The 17500-nt window shown below is 48.0% G+C and overlaps 3 protein-coding genes across 3 annotated transcripts in view; 2 read left to right on the top strand and 1 right to left on the bottom strand.

Moving 5' to 3' along the window:
• Positions 1 to 572: 572 nt before the first annotated feature.
• gsx2 (GS homeobox 2) lies at positions 573 to 1988 on the top strand. The gene is made up of 2 exons (XM_056415001.1): positions 573 to 1144; positions 1319 to 1988. The coding sequence occupies exons 1-2, from the start codon at positions 736 to 738 to the stop codon at positions 1660 to 1662; spliced, it is 753 nt and encodes a 250-aa protein (XP_056270976.1). The 5' UTR covers positions 573 to 735; the 3' UTR covers positions 1663 to 1988.
• Positions 1989 to 4940: 2952 nt separating this feature from the next.
• On the bottom strand, positions 4941 to 6527 carry LOC130194107 (basic proline-rich protein-like; the record flags this gene model as incomplete). The annotated part of the gene is made up of 1 exon (XM_056415000.1): positions 4941 to 6527. A coding segment is annotated over one exon (1587 nt), but the record flags the coding sequence as incomplete, so codon positions are not given.
• Positions 6528 to 7773: 1246 nt separating this feature from the next.
• The window catches only part of pdgfra (platelet-derived growth factor receptor, alpha polypeptide), a 24486-nt gene continuing 14759 nt past the window's right edge, over positions 7774 to 17500 (top strand). The window contains exons 1-8 of the mRNA XM_056414744.1: positions 7774 to 7940; positions 9930 to 9997; positions 11701 to 11982; positions 12563 to 12823; positions 13632 to 13786; positions 14334 to 14496; positions 15742 to 15934; positions 17215 to 17330. Coding sequence (XP_056270719.1) covers positions 9943 to 9997; positions 11701 to 11982; positions 12563 to 12823; positions 13632 to 13786; positions 14334 to 14496; positions 15742 to 15934; positions 17215 to 17330 — 1225 coding nt within the window. The 5' untranslated portion in view covers positions 7774 to 7940; positions 9930 to 9942. The remainder of the gene's footprint in view (positions 7941 to 9929; positions 9998 to 11700; positions 11983 to 12562; positions 12824 to 13631; positions 13787 to 14333; positions 14497 to 15741; positions 15935 to 17214; positions 17331 to 17500) is intronic.

The following is a 17500-nucleotide window of genomic DNA, read 5'->3' as shown; positions in this document are numbered from 1 at the left end:
ATCATAATCGCCGTCGAACGAGCCGCCGGCCCAGAATGCATCATTCTTTAATTGCCGCGAGATCTGGACCAATGGGATCAGAGGACTGGCGGGACGTTATCTTTTTTTTAATAAAAAGGAAGTCTGTGTAGAATCATTTAGCTTTCAGCTTATTACAATTAAGTCACGTGGAGAATGTTTTTATTTTATTGATCTATAAATTTAATTTAAATATTAATATTGTGAATGTGAAGAGTTAGGATACACTCTCACTGCACCTGCTACCACCAGAGCATCATATTGACTGGTGTTCTATATTCTTTGACGTGATGGAAATATTTACAGATATAAAATATTGTATTTTATTTCTAAAAATGGTATAAATCAAAAGTATCAAACAAACAGTAAGAAAACAAATGTGGAGAAATGTGATTTTTAAGCTTCATTTTTATTTGTGTCCACGGAATAAAATCATGCAGTGCACAACTTCCACAAAGTCACAAAAACACAAATATATGTATTTATTTAATGTCTCTTTATATTATTCTGGCGCACAAGAGAGAAAAAGAAAAGAAAAAGCCCGCAGTGTGTGATTGGAGGCCCGGGGGACGTCACGTGGTGCGGGTCGCTGACAGCGTCAACCCTCCGGAGCGGCGGGTGCGCACTTGGGTGACGCTGCAGGGCCGGCCCCTCTTCGGGGTCCCTTTTGTTGGACCATCAAACATAAGCACCTTTGGAGATCCCGAGGGGGTTCACATGAGAGTCGGCCATCATCTTGAGCTTGGAGAGACACCGATCAGCATGTCGAGGTCTTTCTACGTCGATTCTTTAATCATCAAGGACTCGGTCCGACCGGGACCGGGACCCGGACCCAGACCCGCGGAGCACCCGGGCCAGGACTTCTTCATCCCCCTCAGCATGCCGGTGTGTCCGTCCCGGAAGACGGGCACCTTCTGCGTCTGCCCGCTGTGCGTCACGTCGCACCTGCACGCGTCCCGTGGCGGCATTCCGGTGCTGAAGAGCCAGTTTCCGGGCGTGGAGGCGCAGTACTGCCACCGGATAGCGCATCACCAGCCACCTGCGCTCGCGCACCCGGGCCACACGTCTGTCTGCGCGCCCACGTTCAGCGTCACGGACCCGAGGAGATACCACTGCCTCTCCATCGGTGAGCCACCTGTTTGATAAGCGGCGCTTTTTACGGGGCTGGAGACGGAGCGCTCGGCTTTTACGCACGAGATTTTACGCGCGGTGTTTGCGCCAATTCTGCATCTGATTTGAGTTGAGAGCTTTTTCTGTTGTAAACTTGCGACTTAACATGTTGTCTTGTTCCTCCCGACAGGCGCCACCGACAGCAGCCACATACAGAACGGCAAGAGGATGCGCACGGCGTTCACGAGCACGCAGCTCCTGGAACTTGAGCGCGAGTTCTCCACGAACATGTACCTCTCCAGACTCCGGAGGATCGAGATCGCCACGTACTTGAGCCTGTCGGAGAAGCAGGTGAAGATCTGGTTCCAGAACCGCCGCGTGAAGCACAAGAAGGAGGGCAAGGCCACCCAGAGGAGCGCGCACAGCAGCGGCTGCAAGTGCACGAGCGGCCTCACGGACTACTCGAGGTCGGAGGACGAGGAGTCTCTGTCTCCGGCCTCCGCGTCGGAGGAGAAGGAGGTGTCCCCCATCTGAGGGGGACCAGACCCCCGCTGGCACTTTCATCCGGACCTCCGGGCCCCCAACAGAAGAAGAAGAAGAAACTTCCTGCATGAAATCTGAAGTGTTGCAAATATCCGTTTCATGTTTATCCCGTTTTTAAAAATGTTAACCAGGAATAAAATGTGAATAACTTTGTGGTGAAATATCGGGGCGGTGACCCTGTGTGTGCCGTAACATGACCCCTTTCCGGGTCCCTCCAGACCCGGTGTAGCTCTACACCCCCGTGAGGGTTCGCCTCGTGAAGACTTTGTAAACTATGTAAAATGTGTATTTATTGTAATAAACATGACGAGTTGACCTAAGAAGTTGTCGCTGTATTAATTTGACCAATGACGAAAATACAAATATTATAATAATAATAATCATAATTAAATGTGGAACTTAAAGAAACTTAAAAGTGCTCAACATTATATATAAATACTCTCCAAATACTATGATGCATTATAATTATGATTATTATTAATTTATCATGAGTAGTTTTTCAGCAGGGAGGTCATGATCCATGCAGTTGTAGAGATACAGGAAGAATATATATATATATATAAATATATAATAATAATAATAAATAAATATATGTAAATAATAATAATTAATCAAATAAAATGTATCTAAATAAATATTAAAACATATATATTAAAAAATATAGTTGGAAGAATATATGTGTGTGTGTGTGTGTGTGAACAAACTTTCAATATTATTTCAAACACAACATCTTTAAAACGTGACAGCTGCATCTTTATAATCTTGGATTTCATTATATATTAATATTGTTCCTACTTTGTTTTGGCCTCCGTAAAGGCTGCAGCTTTACGCACGAGGCCGTTATGTGCCAACCCATTTCCATCAAAGGACAATTATCATTATAATTATGATTATTATTAATTAATCATGACACGTGTATCACCGGGGAGCTCTGATGCATGTACTGATGTACTGGAAGAAACAAATACATAAACATGTGAAACCCTTTTAAATATTAATTCCAACACAACATCTTTAACACGTGACAGCTGCATCTTTATGTTCCTGGATCTCATATGAATATTGTTCCTACTTGGTTTTGGCCCCTCGTGCGTAAAGGCTGAGCAGCTTTACGCACGAGGCCGTTCCGTGCCAGCCCCTTTCCATCAAAGGACAATTATCATTATAATGATTTTTATTAAGCTGTCATTATGGTTTTTGTCCTCATTTGGACACATTATGGACCCGGCTCTATAGCGGCTCTGTCTCCTTAGCCGGCCCCGCTAAAGGGTCCCGGGGAGCCCCCCGGGGGCTCCGGCACTCCCATCAATGTGCACTTCTCTAAAGGTTTGCGCGTCCAAAGCGACTTTAATTGCGTTTTTTGGGTCCCACGTCGGTTGATTATGCCGCCGGGAGAACCCCCCCCCCTCCTCCTCCTCGGGGGGAGGGGGGGGGGGTATAGAGGAGTGGGCAAAGGGCTTTGACAGGTTAGATTGTCCCGCATTTAGCCCGAAGACCCCCGACGGCTCGTGGCCCCGAGGCTTTGAGGAGCCGCGACAGGGACCCTGCGACGATTTAGTCACTGTTTCATTAGCCGGGCTTTAGAGGGTGAATTAAAAGGAGGGGGGGCAGGGGGGGATTACGTGGGAGGGGCCGCTGGTAAATTAGCGGCCGCCTAATTGAACCGGGCTGTCTCGGCCGGCCGGAGGATACATTCCTAATGAGAGGAGCAGGTGAGGCTCATTCAGGGAGGAGGGCCGCCGTGACGTCACTTGTTATTGTTATTGCTATGAGGGGGGGGGGGGGGCTTAATGAATATATAGTGAAGGTCTATTAATCGAGTTAGAGGTCCCTCTGCAGGTGTGAGAGAACTCGACCTCCAGGCCAGACAGGACCTCATGGATCCACACGCACACACACACACACACGCACACACACACACGCACACACACACACACACACACACACAACAACAAAGGAGAGTGAAAATGTAACATGTGGAATTTCAGATGAATTTCTCTCTCTCTCCATCTCTGTCTCCCCCTCTCCTCTCTCTCCATCTCTCTCCCTCCTCTCCCTCTCTCTCTCTAACAGTGACGTCATGCCATTGACTATATGTGTCATTATAATGACAAAAGACAATTAATAAGAGGCTTTTCATCAGGTTGCAGCTGCTGTCTCATGCAGAGAGATGGAGGAGAGGAGAGAGAGAGGGAGGAGAGAGAGGAGAGGGAGAGAGAGAGGGAGGAGAGAGAAGAGAGGGAGAGAGAGAGAGGGAGGAGAGGAGAGGGAGAGGAGAGGAGAGAGAGAGAGAGAGAGAGAGAGAGAGAGAGAGAGAGAGAGAGGGAGGAGAGGAGGAGAGGAGAGGGAGGAGAGAGAGAGGGAGAGAGAGAGAGGAGGAGAGAGAGGAGAGAGAGGAGAGAGAGAGGAGGAGAGAGAGAGGAGGAGAGAGAGAGGGAGGAGAGGAGAGAGAGGAGGTGGGGAGAGGGAGGAGGAGGTGGGGAGAGGAGGAGAGAGGAGAGGAGAGAGATGAGAGAGAGGAGAGGAGAGAGAGGAGAGAGGAGAGAGAGAGAGGAGAGAGAGGAGAGGAGAGGAGAGAGGAGAGAGAGGAGAGGAGAGAGGAGAGAGGAGAGGAGGAGAGGAGAGAGAGGAGGAGAGGAGAGAGGAGAGAGAGGAGTAGAGGAGAGAGAGAGGAGAGAGAGGAGGAGAGAGAGAGAGAGGAGGAGAGAGAGAGAGAGAGAGAGAGAGAGAGGAGGAGAGGAGAGAGAGAGGAGAGGGAGAGGAGGAGAGAGAGAGGGAGGAGAGAGAGGAGAGGGAGAGGAGAGGTAGAGGAGAGGAGAGAGAGAGAGGGAGAGGAGAGAGGGAGGAGAGAGAGGAGAGGGAGAGGAGAGGTAGAGGAGAGAGATGTGCGTGTTTTATCTGTGTGTGTGTGTGTGTTTGTGTGTGTGTGTGTGTGTGTGTGTGTCTCTGTGTGTGTGTGTGTGTGTGTGTGTGTGTGTGTGTGTGTGTGTGTGTGGGTGTGTGAATCTATACGGAAACAAACAATCAACTATTTTGTCCTTTAAATAAATTTAAACACATTTTATGAAACTTGTTGTTTTATATATTTATTTCCTTTAAATGTTTATAAAACTTTTATCTCTTCGACGAACAAGTTCATGATTCAGCTCAATGGAAACACACACACACACACACACACACACACACACACACACACACACACACACACACACACACACACACATAGAACCACACACAGAGACAGACAGACACTCACACACATATAGAGGAGGAGGAGGAGGAGGAGGAGGTGGAGGAGGTGGAAGAGGAGGAGGAGGAGGAAGAGAAGGAGGAGGAAGAGGAGGAGGAGGTGGAAGAGGAGGAGGTGGAGGAGGAGGTGGAGGAGGTGGAAGAGGAGGAGGAGGAGGTGGAGGAGGAGGAGGAAGAGAAGGAGGAGGAAGAGGAGGAGGAGCAGGAGGAGGAGGAGGAGGAGGAAGAGGAGGATGAGCAAGAGGAGGAGGAGGAGGTGGAAGAGGAGGAGGAGCAGGAGGAGGAGGAGGAAGAGAAGGAGGAGGAAGAGGAGGTGGAAGAGGAGGAGGAGGAAGAGTAGGTGGAAGAGGAGGTGGAAGAGGAGGAGGAGGAAGAGGAGGTGGAAGAGGAGGAGGAGGAGGTGGAGGAGGAGGAGGAAGAGAAGGTGGAAGAGGAGGAGGTGGAGGAGGAGGAGGAGGTGGAGAAGGAGGAGGAGGAAGAGGAGCAGGAGGAGGAGCAGGAGGTGGAGGAGGAGGTGCAGGAGGAGGAGGTGGAGGAGGAGGAGGTGGAGAAGGAGGAGGAGGAAGAGGAGCAGGAGGAGGAGGAGCAGGAGGAGGAGGTGGAGGAGGAGGAAGAGGAGGAGGAGGAAGAGTAGGTGGAAGAGGAGGTGGAAGAGGAGGAGGAGGAAGAGGAGGTGGAAGAGGAGGAGGAGGAGGTGGAGGAGGAGGAGGAAGAGAAGGAGGAGGAAGAGGAGGTGGAAGAGGAGGAGGTGGAGGAGGAGGAGGAGGTGGAGAAGGAGGAGGAGCAGGAAGAGCAGGAGGTGCAGGAGGAGGAGGAGGAAGAGAAGGAGGAGGAAGAGGAGGTGGAAGAGGAGGAGGAGGAAGAGTAGGTGGAAGAGGAGGTGGAAGAGGAGGAGGAGGAAGAGGAGGTGGAAGAGGAGGAGGAGGAGGTGGAGGAGGAGGAGGAAGAGAAGGTGGAAGAGGAGGAGGTGGAGGAGGAGGAGGAGGTGGAGAAGGAGGAGGAGGAAGAGGAGCAGGAGGTGGAGGAGGAGGTGCAGGAGGAGGAGGTGGAGGAGGAGGAGGTGGAGAAGGAGGAGGAGGAAGAGGAGCAGGAGGAGGAGGTGGAGGAGGAGGAAGAGGAGGAGGAGGAAGAGTAGGTGGAAGAGGAGGTGGAAGAGGAGGAGGAGGAAGAGGAGGTGGAAGAGGAGGAGGAGGAGGTGGAGGAGGAGGAGGAAGAGAAGGAGGAGGAAGAGGAGGTGGAAGAGGAGGAGGTGGAGGAGGAGGAGGAGGTGGAGAAGGAGGAGGAGGAAGAGGAGCAGGAGGAGGAGCAGGAGGTGGAGGAGGAGGTGCAGGAGGAGGAGGAGGAGCAGGAGGAGGAGGTGGAGGAGGAGGAGGAGGTGGAGAAGGAGGAGGAGGAAGAGGAGCAGGAGGAGGAGGAGCAGGAGGAGGAGGTGGAGGAGGAGGAGCAGGAGGAGGAGGTGAAGGAGGAGGAGCAGGAGGAGGAAGAAGAAGAGGAGGAGGAGCAGGAGGAGGAGGTGGAGGAGGAGGAAGAGGAGGAGCAGGTGGAGGAGGAGGAAGAGGAGGAGCAGGAGGAGGAGCAGGTGGAGGAGGAGGAAGAGGAGGAGCAGGAGGAGGTCCTCTCGCTGGTCTGATGCTCCTCTTCATGCTCACAGAGACGTGATTCATGGCGGCCTTTTCTCCTCCTGCTGCCCGCCGGTGAGCTCTGGGCTGCGCGTCATTAAATAAAGGAGATAACAACAATAACAACAACAACAACAACAACAATGGCCGCGGTGCAGGGCTCGGTAACAGCTGACGGTTAAACCTGTGTGTGCGTCACTTTAGAGGAAAGAGAAGAAATACCCGGATGTGGCATTTCTTTGCACTGTTTGTTTTGTTTGTTCTGTTTGTTTTGTTTGTTCTGTATTGTGTTGTCATGTATATTTTGTGTAAGCACTGAGAGACACATTACCCAGTCAAATTCCTTGTTTGTGCAAACTTACTTGGCCAATAAAACTGATTCTGATTCTGATTCTTCTCTCAGCGCAGTTCACCACAACAACGATACTGCGTGTGTGTGTGTGTATGTGCGTGTGTGTGTGTGTGTGTGTGTGTGTGTGCGTGCGTGTGAGATAGTCTGGCTCGGGATGTTATGGTGTTAGAGCGCCCTCTATATGATACATATATATAATATAAATAATATATATATATTATATATAATATATAAATAATATATATATATATTGATAAAATATGTATGTAATATATACATTATATATTATATATACATTATATATATATTTATATATTATATAGAAATTATATATATATATATTATTTATATATATATATTATTTATATATATATATATAAATAATATATATATATATTATTTATATATATGTTATTTATATATATATATATAGACAGAGCTCCATGTTCCCACTTAATGAGCTGAGATGCATCCCAGATGTGTCACAATAAATTCACATCTGCATAGTAATCCTGTTGAAAGTGATTTATCGACAGTTTTTATAGAAACAGTTTCAGCCCAGAACTTATTGTGATGACAGAAGTCTAAACTTTACTCCTCTAAACATTAAAAGCTCTTCATCTCTTTTCTCTGAGTTCTCCACCGAGAACCAGAAAAAAAAGACTCTTATTTTGAAAAGGGGTCCAAAGGGAGCAGAAAGAGGGGTGTCGTTTCCTGAGAGTTATTTACTTTGAGCCAGATGATTACTCTGGGTTTTTTTCTCTCGAAGGGAGGAGGGAGGAGAGGAGGGAAGGAAAGGAGGGAGGAGGGGAGGAGGGAGGAGGGAGGACTGTAACATTGAGTCGGTTACAGGTCCAGAGTGAGGACGGACGCGGACGCGGACGGAGGTCCACATATGCTCTCTGTGCGGGATCCGTGAGGATTACAAGGAGGAGAAGAGGAGAAAGAGAAGGGGAAGAAAAAGGAGGAGAAGAACCCCGCTGCGCCCTTTGCAGCCTCAGTTCTGTTTGGATATAACCCGAGAGCCGCAGCACAAAGAGGATTAAGAGGTAATCGAGAGGTTTCCGGATCCGAAAGATGATTAAAAGGATTTCTTTTTTTTAATCAGTCTCTTATAAAAAACGATTTAATTGTTTTTTAAATACTTTTTTTCTCTCTAACGGAATAACGCTCGAGGAATAAAAAGATTAATAATTAAAAAGAAAAAAGGCAAATAGAGTTTAATTGCAGACTTAATTAGTTTATCCAATTATGAGCTGAAGTTCTGCAGAAAGTTTATGAAAATTTCATCCGCTGAGGTGAAACTTTACATGAAGTTTAAGATGTTTTAGATGTGTTATAGTTTATATTATTAGATGTTTTATAGTTTATATTATGCTAGTGTCCGGCCCACATGGCCGCGCAGCGGGACGCCGCGCTGCGGGCGGAGGAGCCGCGCTTCGGGTTTCGGCCCCTTGCACAGCTGGAGGTGTCACCTCGGGGCCCTGAACGCACCACCAGGAACACACTGGAGGAGTCTGTTGTTCTCTCTCCTGGAATGTGAGGAATTAAACAGAAAAAATGATGGAGGAATAAACAAAACCACCCAAAACAAAATAAAAGAACCGCGGATGGAAATGAGCCCGACTGCAGCGGAGAGGATTCAAGAGGAAGAGGAGGAGGAGGAGGAGGAGGAGGACGCATTCTTCATTAACCACCTACTGCTGGCTCACCAGAGGAATACTGATGGAGCCGCGATGTTTAAAGAAAAATAAGATATTCAAAACTTTACTTTTTGCAGAGAATTCCCTCTTTTTTTTGACGCGGGATTGATAGGGGGGGGGGCAGTGTGTGTGTGTCTGTGTGTGGGGGCAGTGTGTGTGTCTGTGTGTGTGGGGGGGGGGGGCAGTCTGTGTGTGTGTGTGAGGGGGGGCAGCGGAGATGAGCCTTATCAGCTGTTGCCTAATGCATGCAGCCCGTTTACTGTCGGACTCATTCTGTGGAGGAGGGGGGGGGGGGGAGAAATAAATACATATCAATATTGAGCTTTAAGTTTTAGAGAGTCAAAGAAACTTCCGGTTGGATGATTCTGGGAAAACATCCAACATGCAGGAAGCTTTGCAAGTGAAGGGCCACGAAGTGTCTTCATGGTTTATGGAAATCCATAGAAATAAAAAAGATGAACGGGTCAAATGGACTTTTACTTTTATTTGATAAACAACGTTTCTTTGACTGAGCGCCTCTCAGACAGACAGACAGGCAGACAGACAGACAGGCAGACAGGCAGACAGACAGACAGACAGGCAGACAGGCAGACAGACAGGCAGACAGGCAGACAGGCAGACAGACAGGCAGACAGGCAGACAGACAGACAGGCAGACAGGCAGACAGACAGACAGACAGACAGACAGGCAGGCAGACAGACAGACAGACAGACAGACAGGCAGACAGGCAGGCAGACAGGCAGACAGACAGGCAGACAGACAGGCAGACAGACAGACAGACAGGCAGACAGAGGGGGTCTGTGAGCTCCGGGACCGACCCGGACCTGGCAGCATCTGGATGAGTTGAAAGTCTTGATTGAAGTTCCTTTAGACGTTTTATTTAAAAAGAGAGAGAGAGAGAGAGAGAGTCGTTTGGGCCGAACAAGTCTCTCTCTCTCTCTCTCTCTCGCTCCTCCACTCCGCGGGCCCAAGTGGAGCGGCTCGGAGTGGAAGCGGGCCGCCGCCCTCAGCACGCGGACTGTGTCGCCCTCTAGTGGCCGAGCTCATGTTCGCAGGGTCCCGAGCTCTGCACGCGGCCCCTTCTCTGCACCAGGAGAAGAAGAAGAAGAAGAAGAAGAAGAAGAAGAAGAAGAAGAAGAAGAAGAAGAAGAAGAAGAAGAAGAAGAAGAAGAAGAATAGATCTCTCCCTCTATCCTCTATCAATCTTTATGGGTTCATTATTAACTAGACGCCAGGAAGTCAAGGAGACATTAATGTATTGATGACATGTTGTGTACTCGTTTATGACGCGAGGCATGACGTCAACGTGTTGTAAACAAGCCTTTCTGTCTTTAGAGGTGACGTCATCATGGAGGAGGCCAAGACGTGCGTCGTCTTTGGGGGATTCCTGCTGCTGGCTTCACGTAAGTTACACAACATGACAACATCAATATCAACATAAATATTTAGACACACACATATATACACACAATATTTACAAATAGAAACACATATATATATACATGTATACATATATACACACACACACATAAGTAGAAACATATTCATGAATATACACACATACAAATATAAACATATGTATATATATATACACACAAATATAAACATATACATATGAATATATATGTACAAAAAGAAACACATATATACACAAAAATAGAAACATACATGTATCTATATATATATATATACAAATAGAAACATATCCATGTATATACACATACAAATAGAAACATTTATATATATACACAAATAGAAACATATAGACGTATATATACAAACATATACACACACATATATATGTATATGTGTTTATCTGTTTTTACACATATGTGTGTGTGTATATACGTACATTGATACGTGTCTATGAGTATAATACATATACATAAAGATACACATATATATATATATGTGTATCTTGATGTATGTGTGTGTATATATTGATACATGTATACATGTATTAATATTAGGGCTGGGCACGTTAACGCGTTAATCTTGCGTTAACGCATCAATTAATTAACGCCGACAATTATTTTATCGCGCGTTAACGCAGGTTTTATTATTTATTTTATTATTGTAAAAGTGTGTTGCTCACAGGCTTTTATTTTGTAAAAGTCTGCTACTGATTGCTGCGGAACCGGAAAATAAAGTCATTCTCGGTTTAACAAACATGGAGAATCTCAACAAATGACGGCAGGTATGAGACGCCCTCAAAACACACGTCACACGGAGAATACACGAGCTGTATGAAGAGGAGAGGACTGCAAAGCGACAGCTTCACAACGTGCTGTTGCTCTCTGGGGACGACTGGACATCGGGGGACCAGACGTCCTCTTTCCCCGGACACGTCCTGCTTCTGAGACCTAACAAATGCGTCCGGCAGGGATTCCAAAAACGTCGGGATTTTGCTTCGTCGGATATTTGTGTTTCTCTGGGTTTTCATAAACTAGTATTTACCCCTTACAAGTTTTGGAAATGGTATCACCCTTACGTTCCACCTTCTTGCGTGAGCTGCCAGAATAGAGAGCAGTCATTGGTCGACCGATCTCAGGGTTGCCAGATACGATAATTATCCTCCAAATACAACCATGTTGAGCCTTTGGTACGATACTTCACCATCTCCAACCTGGCAACACGGAGCACCTCGCCGCCTCCACTAGTTCATTGTTGTTTGTGCTGTAAACTCCTCCCAGCGCCGCCGCTCCCATAGCGCACTATGCGCTGTGCGGAGGGCACCAAGTCCTGAGGGGGCTCCACAAAATAGGCAACTAAAAAAATCCTCATAGTTATAATAATTATAATGCCGATATTATTTCAGTCTAGAAATATTAGGCACCTTTTAGGCACGAATATCACAAAACAGGCAGAACAAGAGAGATGTTTAATCTCAGCAACATTTAAAATAGAAGTGCGCTATACACTACTTTTGAATTAATTATTGGATTTTGCGTATACAAATGCGATTAATCGTGATGAATCAGGGAAATCATGCGATTAATCGCGATTAAAAATTGTAATCGTGGCCCAGCCCTAATTAATATACATGTCTATATATGTATCTATAAAGCTGTTTTCTGACTCCTCCCAATGTGCACCTCTCTCTCAGTCACTTCCGGTCTGTCGCCGCCGACCATCGTGTCCAACGAAGAAGAGTTCGTGCTGCAGCCCCACTCCGTGTTCAACATCAGCTGCACGGGCAAGAGGAACGTGGTGTGGGCGGAGCCGTTGCCTAGCAACACCTTCGTGCTGCCGGGCTACTACACGGCCACGCTGTTCATCTACAACGCCACCGTGGACAACACCGCATACTACATGTGCACCTACGAGTCCACGGAGGAGGGCGAGCCGGAGGAGGACCACGAGGCGGAAATATACGTGTTCGTCCCCGGTGAGACGCGGTTTAGTTTTAAATGGCGCCGGGAGAAAACCGGAAGTGAGCGTCGCAATGGTTCCCCTCCGCCTTTGAGTCGTTGCAGTAAAGAAATGTGTTTTGGGATATTTACATGTTTTATTTAGCCATTTAATCTAGTGATATCCTTTATTAAGCCCCTTTGAAGACACGTAAAGCTTAAACATTCAGGTGTTTGGTATTTACTGACGTATTTTAACATCTATCTCTACCTATATACCCGCCTATCTACCTACCTACCTATCTACCCATCCACATCCACTACCTACCTCACCTACCATCACCCATCCACCTACCCTGCCTCACCTACCCACCTGCCCACCTGTCACCACCATCCACTGCCTACCTACCTACCCACCTATCTACCTACCCTCCTACCTATCTACCTACCTCCTACCTACCCACCTACCTACCTATCCACATATCTATCCACCTACCCTCCTACCTACCTACCTACCCACCTATCTACCTACCCTCCTACCTACCTACCTACCCACCTATCTACCTATACCTACCTACCTGTTATCCCACAGTGAAGTGACTTCCTCTGCTTGCCTAGATCCCACGGCTCCCTTCGTCCCAGAGGCCCCTGACAACTTGCTGGTTGCCATGGAGACGCTGGGCGTCCCCATCTCCTGCCGGGTGTCGGACCCCAACTCTCACGTCACCCTGAGGAGCGTCCCCAGCGGGGAGGAGATGCTGGCCTACTACGACAACAAGATGGGCTTCTTTGGGACCCTCCTCCCCGGGCGGTACCAGTGTGAGACCACCGTGAGCGGCCGGACCCTCAGGAGCGACGTCTACACCGTGGAGAGCGAGTGTGAGTGGAGCGGCGCGTCCTGATGGTTCTCAGCGCGGCGTTACTGTGTCTTTAAAAGCTCCCACGTAATCAGAGACTCAAACACGGCACAGCTGGAATCAATCCAGAGTCTGTTTACGACGAGAGGGCCGGAGGCCTGGACGCATTACTGGAGGGTCCTGTTGGGCTCAGGGGCCGACGTGTTAGGGGGGCCCCGGGGCCACAGCTCCTGTTTGAAGTCACTGCTCACTAATGTGTTGTTGGGAAGTCACAAAGAGACTCACAACTACCACAGAGACGTGGAAGCAGCAAAAGGAGACACAAAACAACCACAAAGAGACAGAACAACCACAAAAACACAAAACAACCACAAAGAGACACAACAACCACAAAGAAACACAGAATGACCACAAAGAGACACAAAACAACCACAAAGAGACACAGAACGACCACAAAGAGACACAAAACAACCACAAAGAGACTTAAAACAACCACAAGGAGACGCTAATCAACGAAAAAGGGATGCACAACGAGATGCAAAATGACCAAAAAATGACAAACTTCCATGAAGACGTAAAACGACTAAAAGAAGCTAAACAATCCAAAAGAGATGCAAAAACAACAACAACAACATGCAAAAAGACTGTGACTGTGACTGTGACTGTGTGTGTGTGTGTGTGTGTGTGTGTGTGTGTGTGTGTGTGTGTGTGTGTGTGTGTGTGTGTGTGTGTGTGTGTGTGTGTGTGTGTGTGTGTGTGTGTGTGTGTGTGTGTGTGTGTGTGTGTGTGTGTGTGTGTGTGTGTAATCAGCGGTGTGCTCTGCCCCTCAGCCCTGGAGGAGGTGGAGGCCTCTGAGGTGGAGGCCTTCTCGGTGGAGGTGAGGGCCAGCGTGGAGCAGGTGCGAGCCGGGCGGCCCTTCAGCGTCTCATGCGTGGCCCCCACCGGACCCAACTTCCACCAGCAGTGGCTGCACCCCAAAGAACAGGCAAGGCCCTTTGATCTGCCTCCTCTGTGGCTCCGCCCACAATGAGCTTCCCCCCCCCCCACCTCGGCACTCCTCCATGTCATTTCCTTCCTTGTGGCGGCGGGTCTTAAATTAGCAGAATGATGGTTCTGGAGCCGAAGCCGAGGCCCCCTGGTGGCCATGAGCGCGTATTGCGTCTCCGGCTCTGGCTCTCTCTCCCGTCGTTAGTCATGTGACCCCTTCGACCTTCAGCTGTCTGCACGTGAAACATTGAATGCTTTTAAATGTGCACGTGCTGTTTATGCCGGTGGGTTCTGGACGGGCGGCCAGCGCTCCGCATGCGGGTTCCTCTAAACCGTTTTCCAGACCGGGACCGCCGGACTTCTTCTGGTTTTTGGGACTCGGCTGCAATTACAAGCTTTTTATAACCGTCTGTGATTTACGTCCCGAGCCGAGCGAGTGTTTTACCCATCAGCCCCGCCGAGGGGAAGGAAAGCTCCTCTCAGTGAAGAGCGTTGGTTCTGTTGAGGCTCTGACACGCTGTTGTTGTTGTTGTTGTTGCTCACAGGCGGCGGACGCAGTCCACACGAAGCAGACGCTCCCCGACCGCGTGGTCTACACGCTCAGCGTCCAGCGGGCCGCTCCTCCCGACGGCGGCGCCTACGAGTGCTCCGTCACCGAGGAGCTCAGCGGCGAGGTCAGAGCGGGCAGCGCGGCGGTCGCCGTCCTCGGTAAGCCACGCCCACTTCCCCCCCCCCTCAGAAAACTATTTTTAACGAGTTATAAGGTGAATTAAAGAAGTGAGTGAGTTTGAGAGAGTGTGTGAGTTTTAGTGTGCGTGTATGTGTGTGTGTGTGTGTATATGTGTATGTGTGTGAGTGTGTGTGTATATGTGTGTGAGCGTGTGTGTGTGTGTGTATATGTGTGTGTGTGTATGTATATGTGAGTGGGTGTGTGTATATGTGAGTGTGTGTATATGTGTGTGTGTGTGTGTGTATATGTGTGTGAGCGTGTGTGTATATGTGAGTGTGTGTATATGTGTGTGTGTATGTGAGTGTGTGTGTGTATATGTGTGTGTGTATGTGTGAGTGTGTATATGTGAGTGTGTGTGTGTGTGTGAGTGTGTGTATATGTGAGTGTGTGTGTGTATATGTGTGTGTGTGTGTATATATATGTGTGTGTGTGTGTATATGTGTGTGTGTATATGTGTGTGTGTGTGTGTGTATATGTGTGTGTATATGTGAGTATGTGTGTGTGTATATGTATATGTGTGTGTGTGTATATGTGAGTGATAGATAGATAGATAGATATATACTTTATTAATCCCCAAGGGGAAATTTGTCGAGCCAGTAGCAGCAACACACAAGAATAAAAATAAAAAATAAAAACACAAATATAAGAAGGGTTAGGGTGATCTGGCAAGAGGTGAACTGTTGTAGAGCCTCATAGCCGTCGGCAGGAATGTTCTCCTGTATCTGTCCTTGTGGCAGCGGAGCGTGAGGAGACGTCTGGAGAAAGTACTCCTCTGTCCCTGTAGGAGGTGGTGGAGAGGGTGGTCCGGGTTGTCCAATATGGACACCAGTTTCTTCAACGACCTCCTCTCCACCACCTGTTCCAGGTGCTCCAGCTGGCAGCCGATGATGGAGCCAGCCTTCCTAACCAGTTTGTTAAGACGGCTGGTGTCACCGGCTCCGATGCTGTGTGTGTGTGTGTGTGTGAGTATGTGTGTGAGCGTGTGTGTGTGAGCGTGTGTGAGTGTGTGTGTAGGTGTGTGTGAGCGTGTGTGTATATGTGAGTGTGTGTGTGTCTGACTGGAAAGCTTCCCTCTGCTTTCAACATCAGCGCCTGTGTTTTATGGGATGTCTCCAGCAGATGTGTGTGTGGCCTCCCCCCCACACTTAAATTCACCTCTCTGATCTCCCGTCCTCATTCCCTCCTTCCCTCCTCCCTCTCTCTCTCCCTCCCTCCCTCCCCAGAGGAGGACTCCTTCGTGGCTCTGGACCCCAGTGGGATCCAGGCCACCGAGTCGGTGGGCCTCCTGGAGGAGACGCAGTTCACCGTCCTCATGGACGCCTCGCCGGCCCCCAAAGTGTCGTGGCAGAAAGACGGAGAGGACTTGAGTCAGAGCTACTACGTCCTCACCAAGACCAGCCACCTCACGGGCCGCCGGTGAGCACGCAGACATCAGAGATCACAGAGATCACAGAGATTACAGAGATTAGAGATCACAGAGATTACAGAGATCACAGAGATCACAGAGATTAGAGATCACAGAGATTACAGAGATCACAGAGATTACAGAGATTAAAGATATTACAGATATTAGTTCACACACTATGAAGTGTTTTATTCGCTTTAATGTTGCTTTACTTTAAGTTTAGTTTTTAAATTTTCTTGTTGTTTGTCACAGCAGCTGTTCTCATTTTATATATATATTAGGGCTGTTAATCGCCTAAAAAAAATTAACTAATTAATCGCACATTTTGAAATTCATTAATCGCGATTAAAAGTTTTTTTTTCTTCTTTTTAAAGACCAAACTTCACACAGAGCTGTGTTTTCAAAGAGGCTCCTACCTATAAAGTGCCAGCGAGGTATTTGATATTGTGGATGATTAATTGATTCTTCAGTGAAACATCAGATTAGTAAAAGAAAAATAAGTATATTGAGACCCCATTGGTCCTGTCATCTTTACCACTGAACAGCAGAACCAGTGGCCTTGGTGACTGACTGACATTCACATATGTCCTGTTCACCCTCTGGAGGCTGGGCTCATGTCTCCATTTTACAAAAAAATGTAAATTCACCTTTTAAAGGCGTTTTCATATGACACACCCCCACGTGTTATACATCACACATTCCAGAACAATCTCAGCTCTATTCAATGAGGCTCATTGTCCTCGCACCGTGTCCTCTGGTTCTCTGACTGACAGGCTGCTAATGAGCCTCCCCTGTGAGGTGGGAGGTCCTTTGTGATTTACTGAGTGTTCATTGGTTGTTTTTTTCGCAAAATGTTGACAAACGGATTGACCAATCACGTTGAAGGTTTCGTGTGACGAGTTCTTTCCGCGCCGCGTCACCCGACACGTCGCCCCTCCGTTCCTATGTGGATCAGAGGGGGAGACGGGAGGAAGGAGGAGCAGGAGGAAACCCGACTGATTCATCCACGAGTTAAACTGATTTCTGCTCCTTATTTTCGCGGAGAGATAATTGTTTTAAAAACGGAAACAGTGTCAAACCGTACTGCCGTGGTTTGACACTCAGGGGAGTGTAAACACTTCAAGGCACACCGGAAGTAAACAAAGTTGCGTTAATTGCGTTAAAATATTTTACTGCGTTAACGCGGCCAAATTAATCGCATAGATTAACGCGTTAACGCTGACAGCCCTAATATATATATATATATATATGTATATAATGTGTATAATAAATCCATGTCACCTCTCTGCAGGTATCAAAGTGTGCTGATGTTGCGACAGCCTCTCGGAACAGACGAGGGGAATTACACCATCACCGCCATCAGTGGAGATCAAAGGGATCAGTTCTCCTTCATCCTCAGAGTGAAAGGTACGAGACAGACAGGGAGACAGACAGGGAGACAGACAGGGAGACAGACAGGGAGACAGGCAGGAGACAGACAGGGAGACAGACAGGGAGACAGACAGGGCGACAGACAGGGAGACAGACAGATATAGGGTAGATAAGACATGGATAGATAGACAGGTAGAATGATAGAC

Source organism: Pseudoliparis swirei, chromosome 5, assembly GCF_029220125.1.
Source record: "Pseudoliparis swirei isolate HS2019 ecotype Mariana Trench chromosome 5, NWPU_hadal_v1, whole genome shotgun sequence".
Lineage (NCBI taxonomy): Eukaryota > Metazoa > Chordata > Actinopteri > Perciformes > Liparidae > Pseudoliparis > Pseudoliparis swirei.
Note: the sequence above shows the minus strand (reverse complement) of the source record. Positions and strands in the feature narration are given on the sequence as shown.